The sequence below is a fragment of the Copidosoma floridanum genome, unplaced genomic scaffold (genome assembly GCF_036245765.1).
Source record: "Copidosoma floridanum isolate Cflo_tuat_1 unplaced genomic scaffold, Cflo_Japanese_pri ptg000013l, whole genome shotgun sequence".
NCBI classification, from domain to species: domain Eukaryota; kingdom Metazoa; phylum Arthropoda; class Insecta; order Hymenoptera; family Encyrtidae; genus Copidosoma; species Copidosoma floridanum.
Genome location: NW_028321890.1, coordinates 9,618,726 through 9,633,457, shown reverse-complemented (window position 1 = coordinate 9,633,457; position 14,732 = coordinate 9,618,726). Strand labels below are relative to the sequence as shown.

Genomic DNA, 14,732 nt, shown 5'->3' with positions numbered 1-14,732 from the left:
AGGATTGTTGTGATTTTTGAAGTAACTATAATATACTATATATAGTTCTGTTGAAAGCGCTTCACCCCTTGAACATCGGTACACTTTTGTAGTATAGCGGTATAATAGAAGGCGCGCTCGCGTACGAGAGGAGGGCGCGAGTAAAAACTCACGAAAACCACATGGATAAATCAACGAAAACGACTAAACGGACGGAGGAGGCTGCATGACGCGAACGTTTGAACAAAATGTACGGTGTGCTTGCGCGCTTATACGCGGGACGGCGGGAGTCCAACGGAAAAAAGACGAAGCCAACGCGCTGTGCGCCCCGATCACTGTAGGGCCAGTGTACTCTGTACAGCCGCGGCGACATCTCGCAGTCTCCGCTGGCCAAGCGAACCCGTCGGTCTGTCCACTTACTGCTCCGGCGGTTGGCTGCTGCATCCCTCAGGTTTGTTGATTTTTACTCTTTCTTCGCGATGGCTCATTTTTTTCTGCAATACTCGTTCATTTCATCTACACCACCGGTTTAATAGCTCGCAAATCATCAGAAAGACCCTTTTTTCGCCTCCAGCTTGAAAAATAAGTACTACTCTGTTGGCATTAGCGTCTGTGTAAGAGATAATTTGATCATGTTATCACCGCCCGTCGTGTAATCATTACTTATAAATAGTTTATGTTGTCGTTTGGACGGATTCAAAAGATTATTTTTTTTTAAGGAACCGGAGCTTCAGGAGTAATAGATTTCAGCCGAGTTTTACTTATGTAATGGGGTTAATATTACTTGTGCTTGCAAAACGGCACGATCGCTACGATGACAAAAACTGTTTTAAGTATTGACATGTTCGAGTTAACGAGAATAAATCGATGGCAGAGACCGAAAAATGTACTTTAACAACTCGTTACGCGTAGACAGAGAAAAAGTTTTGTCACTTGTTTTCCCATTGGAATTGACTTCTATATCGGTCTAAATACGTCATTACTTTACAACACTCAACGATGTTTCGGTAATGCTAATTTTATGTGGTGATTTCAGTCGATAAATTAACCGTAAAAAGCCAGTAGTAAAAAAAAACCTACGAATTTTAACTAATAGCTATAGTTTTTTTAACAGTTTTCATAATACTTTATGTTGTTGTCCGTTATAGTTTTATTTTCACCAATGACATGTTATAAAGTAACCGCGCACCCTTTGTAAGTAGCAGCAGAGTTTAAAATCGCAACGATCTTACTTAAGTGTGTCGACAATACAGACGCAATGAGAGAAAAATGGACATTTTTAGTAAAAAAAAAAAAAAAAAAAAAAAAAAAAAAAAAAAAAAAAAAAAAAAAAAAAACTGAGAACACGCTTTGATAAAAATTTTTTTATTTTTGTCTTTCTTTCGTGACGTATGAAGTATTAGTCACGGACACACAGCGAAGCTTTCGAGTGGGCGTCCCTTTTCAGATAAAAAAATTGCATCCTGATCGCGATAGTCCGTATAGGAAATAGAAGCGGATGTACATTCACTGCCTACTTTGATATTCCATTTGATGACATCTACTCCGTATTTCAGACACGGAGTCAGTGTTGTGCTAGCGAAAACTAGTTCATTAACTGAGATAACGATTTTATGGTTTAAATATAATGTAGGTATCTATGTACAACGGCAATGCCAACGCGAACTTTTTTTTCATTGCTCAAGCATACTGGATTTATAGCTTGGGTATGATTAGTACGAGAACTCGTATTGCTTATCATTTTTATTTTTTGAGGAATTAATTTTAATGGTAAAATGTTTGATTTATAAGTTGAGTTTACCGTGTGACATGAGATATATGATTTACAACATCAAAATACACCAAGAAACAAAAAACACTATTTTGTATTGAACTTTTGGAATTTGGAATAGTTATCGTACCATAGGCGCAAAGTACAACTTCAGGGCCCGAAGAAAACAGTTAGTAGACGTTTGCACCCGAGTTGCGAACCATATATTTTGGCCGAGGGCGCAAAGTGCGGCAAGACCTTTGCACCCATGGTGGTGGGATGGCGCTTCTGGGACGACATAGTACATTCGCTCTACATTGCAGCAAAATTGCATGAACTTTGATACCAAATCCTAATTTGAAATAGGTATATATCCCTCGTAAAAATTTCTAAGTTTGGCCAAACTTGCGCAAAAGTTCATGTGGTTAACGTTTGGCCAAACTTTGGCCAAGCTTGGGCAATGAGAAAATCCCAAACTTGGATTTTCGTTAGAATATTTTACTCAAGTTTAGCAAATGTTCTTCCAAACGTCTAAAAAATTAATTTATTACGTCAGGATATTAGTTGGTCTGCATATATGACTTACGAAAAATATTGAGTAAAATATTCCAACGAAAATCCAAGTTTGGGATTTTCTCATTGCCCAAGCTTGGCCAAAGTTTGTCCAAACGTTGACCATGTGAACTTTGGCGAAAGTTTGGCCAAACGTAAAAATTTTTACGCGGGTACGTGTATTAGTTAGACGCTAGCGCCGAACTCCTATACTTTCAATTTTTACCTGTGCACAGAGCGAATACGCAAATCGAGCACAAATGTGCAACAAACGCAGTTGTTTTGTTCTCAAGTTTGTACTTAGCGACCTAGTGACGTAATGCACTATTCCCTACTTTGGACATTTTTTTCATCCTCGTAAGTTTACTGGGCCACAGTAGAAAAAATTGTCTCCACACCTAGTTCGCACCCAAGTAGGGCAACCACATAGGGTTCCTCCTGGTGCTTGCTCTGGTGACGTGCACCGCCTGGTATGAAAACTACTATTCTACTTTTGTCTTTTTTTTTTTTTTTTTTTGTATCTTTGGGCACGACGTACACCCATGGTAACAAAAATAAAATTTGACAAAAACTGCTACATTTTCTTTGAAGCAGCCACGATAGTGCAACTCCTTCTATAATATGTAGACGAATTTACGCCGATTCATTTTTAATCCACTTATATATATATATATAAAATCAGTTCAAAGGATTTACAGTTTCACTTTCAATCGACTCAAATAGTATTGATTGGCATTTGAAATCTATCGATTTGAATCGACATTCTGGTCAGATCAAATCAATCGACTGGAATAGCAATTTTTACCATATTTTTAATCGATTTGAAAAGCAATTTTTACTCAGTTAAACTTAACTAGTTTATAAGAAATTTAATAAAAATTTTTTTCTACAATCTCAAATAGTACATATGTATTATACGCTTAGCGCGATTTTTTATTCTATTTGTACTTTTATACTTTTGTCAATATTTTAGTTAGTAAAAGGGAAACTAAAATTATACTTTATTTCATATACGTGTGCATAAGCTCAGTAGGTAAGAAAATAATAAAATGAGGAAAAAAAATAATAATAAACAAAGTCAGCAACATTTTTTAATAAGATAGTTTGATTTTATTTAACCCCAAATGCTGATTCAAATCGACGATTCAAAAAAAATTCCGGCAATCAACATTAGAAATAGGCCAAAAGTTTCAATAAATTCGATTGAAATTTAACTTCACACTAGAGACAAAATCAGTAAATCCGAGACAAAATAAGTAAAGCTAAATGCACACCATCTTGTATCAAAATAGTGTCAAAACATCCACGTCCAAATTTTCAGACGAAGATAAACATAAAAAAAACTTATCATATTAACCATTTATCATAAAAAAATAGTTAAGTTTATAAAGCTTTTTGAAGATTTAGCGTGCCGTTCCCGAGATATTTTTTTTTTTTTCAATCAACATGTATTAACATTGATGTCTTACAGTAGTTTGTGCTACTTTTCGTTAGTAATTACAAAAATTTTCTTGCAATTGATTTAAAAAACTAATACACTGTGAGAAATATAACTACTATTTATCTACAAAAAATTAGAAATATGTCACGTGACCTTTGATGATATCTTAATTTAAAAGGACGTCACTACGCCATTAGTATTCATCGATTCGTTGTTTTCAATTTTTGGCATTTCTTTAAATATATCCCTCTATTTTTATTAGTTTTGCGAATGGAGACGTATTTAGTAAGATAATAGTATAACCATATAAGAAATCAATGCCATCACTATAAAAGTATCTTTTGATTTGACACCATCTTGGCCCAAAATTTTAAGCGATACCTTCTTGGACCACGATTTGAACTGCCACTTTCTTCATCCACGGTTTGAGTTGACTCTTGTATACGCTTAACCATCGGCATAAATATGTATGTCAGTTACACAGCAATGCAGAGCCAAACAGACTACATCAGTACCTTGAAGTGGCTGTAAAAAGAAAAAAAAAGAAAAAAAAACTGCTTCTTGAAAGACCTACACTTTTTTCCGCCAATAGGAAAGCACACAGCTCATCAGTTTCATGTTTTAAGAAAATCACTCAAATTAATTATTTCCACAGAAATCGATCCCTTTAGATCACTCGCCACGCTATCACAAAGCGTTGATTGTAACAAAGTTAAAAAAAAAAAAAAAAAAAAAAAAAAAAAAAAAAAAAAAAAGGAAGGAAGAGATTCTAACGTCGTTGCCGATACGAGCGATTCGACTCAATTCGCCGTTTCAAATTGAAGAATCCACTTTTGCCCTCATCCTTCCCTTAACATTCACGACCAATTGGAATTGTCGTTGAGGCTCGTTTGCAGCCGCAACTAGTCGGCGTGGTTTCACAACCACCTCGCTTAAAAAGTGATAAAACTCGGATTTTAATCTTGGATTTTTATTTCAACGGAGGCTTTTATTAGTAACGTCTCCGCTGGTCGGAGGAAGGAGAGTGTCCGTTGGGGAGGCTGAGGTAGTCCAGTGCACGTAATCGAAACATCAGAAAAATCACAAGGTACCGCGATACGAGATTCAAAAAACAAATTAATGTTTTGGTGGGTCACACCTTCCAGATTTTAAGGTATAGTTACATCCTCAATTAATACCATGCTGACATACTTATATTTATGAAACTCTGCGCACGGCTAAGTAAATGAATGGTGATTTTTTTTTTTCATTAAATATATTTTTTTTACACCTTACACTGATGCTTATAGAGAAAACATATTTTTTTGTGCCTTAATAAATTACATCGTATAGTGAGTGTGAACTTTTATTCATATTTTTTGTCTATTACAAAAATATCCAATGATTGAATTTTACGAAAGAATTCGTGGGTGGCTGTAAGACAACAAATAAGTTGATAACCGTAGAAAAACAGCCGAAGGTTATATTTTCACACGAATGTAGGAGAGACAGATGACGACACTTCGAACTATATCACATACCCTTTGGAAATTTATGTGTTGAGTCTGGCCCACTGGGTTCACCAAACAAACACTCTTTGTTTTGACGTATAAGTACTCTATAATAAATTTTGAACTACCTTTGATTTGAGCTCTGATGGTGAATTAAAAGTGTCGATCAAGTCGAAAGTTGCAGATATTTTGTATATTTCGGACTAAACGAAACGAATCGACCATCGTTAAAGCAAATAGAGGCAAATTAATCTTTGTTGTTCGTCTAACTGTCTTTCGACCCCATCAACGTTTGTAACTATATATACTGTATCACGCTAAATTTGAGCCTTGTTTCTAATATAAATTTAATTTTCGTTCCAAACTGAGTTGCAGTTAAAACATCATGTCATCAGGAAAATCGAATTTTGCTTGTTTTGTGTGCAACCTCTACATTTGGAGTACTTTTTTCAAGGGTGAAAATAAAGGGTGTGTGTCCAGAATGTCATTTCGTGTTAACCAGGCTTAGCAATAAACACACTAATTCCAATATGAGACAATATTTGTTTCCAATTGTGGTTCGTTCTATCTCATTATTTCTTACAGATCTTAATGCACATCCCGAATAGTACAGCAGTTGGAAAATGTTGAAAAATTTTTAAGTGTTCTAAAAAAAGGTTGCAGAAAAATGCAATAACGATTTCAAACAAAACAAAAATAAAAATTTCCACTGCGGTTGGTGACTAAAAGCCATTTCTCGAATCTTTACGCACTGATCTACTTGTAAATGGTGGACCATTTCGTTGTTATGGGCTGTGTCCGGCAATGTTCCTCAGTCACGTGACCTAACTCATGGGTGCGAGTGCAAGGAAGACAAAATGATATCACCATGGTTCTCGTGCTCATTGTGAACAATCACGCGACCTTACTGACGCAGTATTGCGCAACAAAGCCACAATCTGGATGGCAACACCTAAATTTAAATTGGAGGACTAAGCAACATTATACTAATTGAACAGCAGTAAGTGAAACTATGTTTAGTGGATGTCATCCACGACGTAACAAAGAAATCGACACTCCAGTAAGATAAAAAATGCACGCATAAGAGTATTCTCGAGTGATTTTTAGTCCCAAGATGCTGCGAAAATTTTCGACGTTTTCAAAACGTTTTTACAACCGACTAGTTTGTTTTGTTTTCAAACGTTTTTTGCTGTGAGCGATAAGATGTGCCATTCCGAAAAACGAACCCTGCCTGTACACTATCTGCGCTTATGGCACAGAGATCAGCACGCAGCTGACTCTTCCTGTAAAAACAAAGAAGAGAGAAAAATGGCGACTGCCTTGGTGGAAGCGAGTACTTATCGAGGTCATCGTTGGCCGAGACGCTTTCGGAGTATACACCACTGCAGCTGTAGCTTATCGGCATCCTCGCAACGCGAGTAAAGCAGTTCCTGCGCCCACAGGGCACGTACACTTGCACATAAATATGAGTGATTCTTCAAAAAAGAAGAATTAAATAAAAAAAGATTTTCAGGGTTTAGAGATAAATATTTTTTTTTCACGAGATACATTTAACAATGTAATCATTGCAACAATTGTTTTTTCCTTTTTTCCTTCATCATTTATAAGAAATTGCTGAAAAAATCTCAATACTGGATTCACTAAAATTTTTGTAACGTAATAAATTTTTTCAGAACTTCAGTGCTAAAAAATTCTTGAAGCTTATAGTCATTTGGAAATTTGACTACTAATTTTTTAAAGCCCATAATTTTCCAGCAAGTACGCCATTTTTTGGAACTTTGAAAAACTTTGGCTCAACTACAAGGTGTACCAAAATTCCCTAAAAATGTACCAATTTAAATAACTTCGAAGGGTTTTGGGTTATCGGGTCACAGATCCAGTGAAAGGAGACGTACCCTGTGAAAATAATCCTCTGGACCACGGAAATGTCTTTTTTTTTGCGTAATTCCTCGTATACATACTATACCTCCGTATAATCATACACATCGAGGCTTCGCCGATTCGCTCTCGCTTTGTGCGTAAGTGATGTACTCCTCCGCGGTCCGGCCGCAGCTCGGCTCGGCTGCGATCCGCGGCAGCGTTTCCGCGTCTCTATACTCGGGCTTCGAGCTCCCATCGCGATCTTACGCGCCTTCGAATCTCATCTCGGCTTTGGCACCACGTGGGCGTTCGTGTCCATCCGGCCTCCGAGATGTCGGTCGTTCTCGGGAGAGCCTTGTGGTATATTCGTGTCACGCATATTATGACCAGTCAAGGCTGGGGCTTACCCCCATGAAATTGTGTGCAGTACGCTCGAGGGAATACTTTTTACACGCGTGTTAGTCATTTTCAATGCGAAACGATGAAAAACAAAAACAGCTTCTCTTACAAACTTTTTCACAAACGCTTCTTATTTTTATTTTTTCAAACTACTTATGTGGCGAACGCCATATTTTTCTCGTTACCGAGAGTACGTCAAACGTCCAAAGTTGAAAGAAAAAACGCTCAACGTAAAAAAAGTATTTTTAAACACTTTCTTGTTGATTAATAGATAAAACGTATACTTATATCTGGAGGCTCAAAAACAATTTATTTTCTACATTTTTTTAAAACTAACGTAAGTTTAAAAAGGTATAAAAAATTTTTTTTTGGGCATATGGTTAATAAATTTATGTTTGTAAATTTCCAGCAACTCTGAAACCCCAGGAAAACAAACTCAAACTCCGAGAATTAGCCTATACGGAGAGGAAAAAAAGTTCTTCAAGTTGTCTTTGATGTACTATCCGACACGTTTGCGCTTCTGTTAATAAATATTTTGCCAATACGCGAGCAGTAAATCATTCTGACGCTTGTAGAACCGGAAATCGAGGGGCTCGTTCGAAATCAGTTGTACACGAGGCCAACGCTCATTTTCATTTTTCGGCAATTTCTTCAATTTAAAATTTGCCATCTAAATTTAAGTACAAGTACACAATTAAGGCACGCGCGCCGGACAGTTGCGCAAACTCGGCCGCCGTCGAAAGGCACAGGCCGCGCTTATCTTGCACATGACGTTAAAGTATACAAAAGCGCCGCGGTCAGGCTTTTTCTCCTAACTCGCGGCGTTTCGTGCAATTACTATTCATTGGCCGGGGGAGGAAGGAGCCAATCGAGCTCTCCCGAGAATGTAAATATTGCACGCGATAACGTGGTCGTTGCACAAAATGACAAGAAACTCGGAAAAATCGCCCTCTTTGGTCCAGACATAAATATATCCGTCATGAGACGCGTGGGAGAGGTTTTAGGTCCAGTTATTGCCGCATGATGCTTTTTTACATTGTAGAATGTCGCTAAATTTTCGCGGTTTTTTTTTGAACACGTAAAATAATAGAGGTTTTAGTTTCTACTTTGGCCACTTCATTTACTTTTGTAAGGACTCTTCGGTGCTAGAAGTCGCGTCTCATGACGAATAGACAATTTATGGCCCTTATCAGTCACTATAGACTAACTTGCTCTGTCCGTTATCGGAAGCCGCAAAGTTTTCCGCGTACCGCTCGCCACGATGTATCTGTAATATTTTGATTTCTGCATCTCAATCATGCTTTAAAAATCGTATACTTTGACTTTTCCCTTTTTCATTTACAATTAAAGTAAGGTGTATTTACTTTTGAATTGTCCAGAAACAAAATGGGGACAAAACAGCTTCTGGTGTGTCTGTTGATCGTGGCGCTCTTGCTGATCCACGATGCCTCTGCCGAGGTAGGAATTTGAATTATCGGTCTTTTCCACGGAAATGCCGTGTAAAAAATGCCCATGATTTATGTGCTGAATTTGTGACGCAGAAAAAAAAGAAGCATCGCCGTCGAACAACCACAACGACGGAGGCGACGGCTCAAGACGACGTGATGAATATGCTCGAGGCAGACGAGGTCGCCGAGGAAGCCGCTTCGTCTGAGAATCGATCGGCCGAAAAGGCCGTGCCGTTGGAACAGGAGGACCCGTGTTTGCACAAGCACTGCGGGGCTGGACGCGTCTGTAAGGTAACACGATAAAACTGAAGCATCAAACGTTTTTCCCCCGTCAATATTGTCTGTATAGAGTACGGAAATAAATTCTTCGCTTCGCGTGGCAAAGAATGAAATAAAAGCAGTTGCCAACTTTGGCTCTATTCTTTGGTTGGTGCTCCTACTTGTTTGACTAACCAAGCAGATTCCAGCGCACGTTATTCGATTCAAGCACGTAGTCTGGGGCCCACGAAACTATTACGAAAAATCGTTATCAGCTGATTAACTATAAGTATGCGCTCAACCGATCAATCGAGTAGGGGTGCCAACCAAAGACCAACCGAAAAAAAACAAGCTTGTGGTTCTAGAAACCGATGATTATTGTAACAGAAACGTTGTAAGCACAACGTATTCAAAATAATTAATAAATAACAAAATGCTTTTAATTTGTTATTGAAAATTTTGGTGTCGAAAAAACCTCTAAATTATTATCAATTATTCGTAAGGTTACTGTTAGCAATAAAATTTTTAAATCAAAAGAAAGCAGAGGGCACGACGTGTATTTGACAACCACTGATATCCTAAAATTATTTTTAGGGTTGTGTACAGTTCGAACACGTTTTATCGATTTCCATAGAGGTGGTGCGGTACTTTTAGCACGACTTTTGAAATATGTGATACGCGAGAGTTTAACGGACTTGCGTAGTCTGCAGAAATAGAAATATGGTTCTTTCATTTTCTGAAACGATAAACCCTCCGCCGTACTCTTTAAAAATATTTTCAATTTAGTAGGTAAACGTGGAACGCACTACGGTAATTTTTATATCATGCAACGGTGGTAATGTGACACTGTTAAAATATGGAAATTCTGATAGTTGCATTGTAATGAGTGTTACCTACAAGAAAAATACAAAAAATTGAAGAAAATAATAAATTAGCTAGAGTGCGGTACCGCAAATTTGTCCGTACTTAACTGGAAAATAGTTCTTTTCTTCTCATATTAAATGGAAAAAATTGTCTCTTTACTACCGTAAAATTACAAATAATATTTTACGATTTCAAGCGTATTTAATAACTCAAACGTTGGTTCGATACAAGTGAAAAAAAAAAAAAACAAATTCAAAATTAAAAAAAACCATAGTAACTAATTACAATCGGTTTCAAAAATTCTCCTAGCCCACTATTATAATATGAACGATCGATGACTCAGTTGTCAGAAGAACGAGAGGCCAAGTGCGTCTGCATCGAGAAATGCGACGAAGAGGTTGACCCGCGGAGGCGCGTGTGCACAAACTACAACGAGACTTTCGGTAGCGACTGCGAGGTCTATCAGGCCAGATGTTTCTGCGATACCAACGACCAACGCTGTAAAGGTCCAGATTACCAGCATGTACACATCGAGTACTACGGGGAATGCAAACAGATGCCCGTAAGTTAATTGGATCAAACTGTTTTATGTTTCCACTGTAGGTACATCCAAATTGTAATAATGACAGAAACCACCAGAACAGCTGTTCATTATTTTTTTTTTTTTTATCATTGGACTTGATAAAAATACTTTTAAACAACATTTTTATCGAATTTTTTTTTCAATTTTATTTCTTTTTATAGTATTTACATAACATATCATTTGCTTGTAACATGATTATTGATTACCAATTGGAGACTGCAAATAAGAGGAGAGTAACTTTTAATCGTGGATTATTTTTAAGACTCCTCAGTGTCTGTTCACTTAGATAAAAAAAAAAAAAATTGATGAAATACGTAAGAATACGAGAATTACCGTTCAGGTATAAATAAAATTTGATGCAACCAGAAGTTATTTAATCCAAAAAGATTAAATTAACTTTCCGTGGTCTTTCAAATTTATAAATATTTTAGTTTTTGCTCACATGCAACACATGGAATCTCATGGCAAATTTCCGTAAAATCCGAATAGTAAAACACTCGGGGAAAAAATTCACGTATACAATAAGCAAGAATCATCAGACGAAATCGCGTCACTAGTCTCATGATAATATTGATTTTCTCCCCTCGTAATGACTGTCCAAATGTTGATAAATAGTCAAACGCAATTAATCATCGTAAAATAATTTTAAATCGATGTATAATCAATTAAGATTACTCTAGCGATGGACAGTATTATAGTTGACTGAGTTCTATATGTCGGCTACATCACTGTGAGCTTCGAATGATTCCAAGCAAGTATGGGTACTTGTATATCAACTTTTTGTTTTAGAGCACAAACACACACACACATGCACACACACATATACACTTTAGGATGCATTTATAAACTGAAAAGTATTTTTAGGTATGCGTATGGGCATTATTTAAAAAAAAAGTTTGTTCTTAAACATTTTGTACTCATGAATACTGAATATAGGTACAGCATTTAAAATAATTATCTATCTCTGATCAAATTGGCAAAGTTAAAGTACTACAGTAAGTTAATTTCTACGTAACATACGGGATAAGTAAGAAGAAAATTTTAATTTACTATACGTATTAATCACCCACGCAGTAAAATACTGTTTTTTTTTAATTGAAAAATTCTTTAATGAAAAAAAAAATGTGTAATATTTTTAAACGAGTAAAAAAACAAACTTACCTACATGTATTTATAACGATACTCAATAACGCAAATCTAAAGTGCGGTTGTGCTAACGATTATAATATAATCGTATGGTTAAACAGTAAATGGTTGAATTTTTTTTTTTTTTTTTTTGAATGAAATAAAATGAAAACTTATAGTCGAATAATACATGAGCAAATGGTTGTCATTGACAGGCGTGCAAGGAGGAGGATAGGGCCGACTTCCCGCGGCGTATGCGCGACTGGCTGTTCAACATAATGCGCGACCTGGCCGATCGTCAAGAACTGCCGCACTACTACTTGAAGATGCAGCGCGAAGCCGAGTCGAACCACACCCTGCGCTGGACGAACGCCGCCATCTGGAAGTGGTGTGACCTCGACGGGCACCCCCACGACCGGTCCGTCTCGAGGCACGAGCTCTTCCCGATCCGCGCGCCCCTCATGGCCCTCGAGCACTGCATCGCGCCCTTCCTCGACTCTTGCGACGCCGATAACGATCACAAGATCACGCTCAAGGAATGGGGAAAGTGCCTTGAGCTCGAAGAGGTACATACAATATCATACTCACTTATACCAAATACCAATTAAATATTCACATCTACTTACTGTTTTATAATATCTATATGTATATCTAATTTCTTTTTGTTATTATTTTTTACGTATACATCTATGCCAGTCTACCAATGTCTACCTACATTTTGTTCATTCGTTCTTTTGTGTTGAGTAAATTGAAAATTTTTCAATAGTACTCGATATTGTACTCCTTAAACTTTCAAATGAGGTCAGTCGTCATAATCACGATAAAAGACTCATCAAAAATTAATGCTTTAGAGTGGTTATGTCATTTGTAACAGTACCAATCCAGGGGCCATAGTCCCAGTGGAATATATACCCAATAAAATCTATTGGCTATACGCATTTTTACAATAATTAGATCACTTAGTCACGTCTCAAACAATTAAATAAAGTGGAATAGCTAAAAAACGCAGTAAATTGTTTATCGAAGGGAACAAAAGTTTAATGAATGCAGAAGACAATAAATTACTTTTTTATCAATTTTGAGAAAACCTTAGTTCTCAAGATATTTTTATCTTACTATATCAATAAAATTGGCGGAAACAGAGCTATAAGTAGGTACGTCTTGGATTTACAAAGACTCAGCAATTTCAAACGCATTTTTTTCAAAAATAAACTCATTAGCCATTTTATTGGATCTAGGATACTATGCATACAATATTTTTAATTTTCTAGCCACATCATCTCTTAGTTAAATAATGCATACCTCGCAAAAAAAAAATAAAACTAACTTTGATCATGACTAGAAATTGATAAAAAACCTGCAAAAGAATTTAAGCTCGTACGGTTTGAAACATATTTGAACTTGAAACCTATATAACTCATTCGGCTTCATGAAAAAATATTATCTGAAATGTGAATAGAAATGTCCATAATCCATGTAAAATCCCATCCGAATAACATGTTATGTCATCTACAAAAACTTAGAAATAAAATGAAACTTTAGAAAATCATTTTTGAAAATTTTCCTATTGAATATTTCCTAAGCTCAAAAATTTTGTGAGAGTACTTTCATTAATAATGTTTGCTCTCCTTGCTTAAAATGTAGAAATTGAAATAAAAGTCCAATTTACTCACGCCTTTAACTCAAGAGTCATGATAAATTATACCTTACGTACTTACAATAAAACAAAATCATCACAACGTTTTGAAATCGCTGCTATCAAAACTTCATAGCATTTTACAAAAATTCATAATGAAGTTGTTGAAACGTTTTTTTGCCTAAAATTTTATATAAGTAATTAGTCGATTCAGTAGATGTAGTAAAATCTTGATGATATTACATCAAGTGAGAAACCAAACTATTTTATGGTAGTTTTACTATTTTTTAAATAAATGAAAAAATATACTACCATTGCTAAAACAATTGCTAAGAACAATCAACCAGGGTACCATTTATAGTCGAATTGTTACTTATAATAAATGTAGAAGTCATTTTTTCTTACAAAAAAAAAAAACATACGTTTTTCGCGCATTTCAAACTGGAAATTTCGTGGTTTTTAAAACGTTATATGTGATACACATGTATGAGGATCGCATTTAAACTTATTTGAGAATAATTTTTACTATTGGCCAAATCGCGCCCCCACTGGGCACTTTTAGAACGATTGGCCGTGATTAGAAAAGGTGATTATTATGAAATTGAGCTTCCAGCTCCATTCACCAGGTGGCCAACCCTTAAATGTTGCTTTTCTACAAGCATGTGGAAATCAATTCATAGTACTGTCCTTTTCTAATCACGACCAATCGTTCTTAAAGTGCCCAGTGGGGGTGCGATTTCGGAATCGCCCTCAAGGCCAATACCATAACTTATACTTACGTTCAATATAATTTATACTCATATTAAGTAGATTTTTAATATCATAAACTAACCAAATATCTAAATTTTTTACGAACTAAGTATTAATGAATGTAATAAATCTATTTTCATCTGTTTTCTAGGATACCTTGGAGGAGCAGTGCGATCATATAGCAGAAGCTGCTGGAGATCTTGACCACTAACAAGGACAATATTTTCATGTCTGAGAAAAATTCAAATTCGTATATTTTTGTGCTTATTTCTATAATAATTATATATATGCACAAACATTTACAATTTTATAAGTGCTATTTTTATAATACTCGAGTATGTCATATTATGTTAGTCTATACATAAGATGTGATTACATTTATATTTATTTTATATCCAACTCATATGCATATTTACACTATACATATTTTTTTCTAGATGTTTTAAAATATTTTATACGGTGTGAATTAAAATTTTTATTACATGTAATTTTTGACACGAAAACTTTTACTGCTGTATGGAATAGTTTGACAGATTATAAATAATATAAAGACGGAGAAAAATACAGTTTTGCAATAAGATTTTTTTTCGATACAAA

General features: G+C 35.8%; 1 protein-coding gene across 2 annotated transcripts; it reads left to right on the top strand.

Moving 5' to 3' along the window:
• Positions 1–311: 311 nt before the first annotated feature.
• On the top strand, positions 312–14,732 carry SPARC (secreted protein, acidic, cysteine-rich). Of its 2 annotated transcripts, none has more exons than XM_014349651.2 (6): positions 312–430; positions 8,851–8,929; positions 9,013–9,210; positions 10,385–10,603; positions 11,965–12,315; positions 14,287–14,732. In XM_014349651.2, exons 2-6 carry the CDS (start codon positions 8,858–8,860, stop codon positions 14,344–14,346), a joined length of 900 nt encoding a protein of 299 aa, XP_014205137.2. In that variant the 5' UTR covers positions 312–430; positions 8,851–8,857; the 3' UTR covers positions 14,347–14,732. The 2 variants fall into 2 exon arrangements, with proteins under 2 accessions (XP_014205137.2, XP_089447340.1); XM_089591214.1 differs by lacking the exon at positions 312–430 and adding an exon at positions 694–986.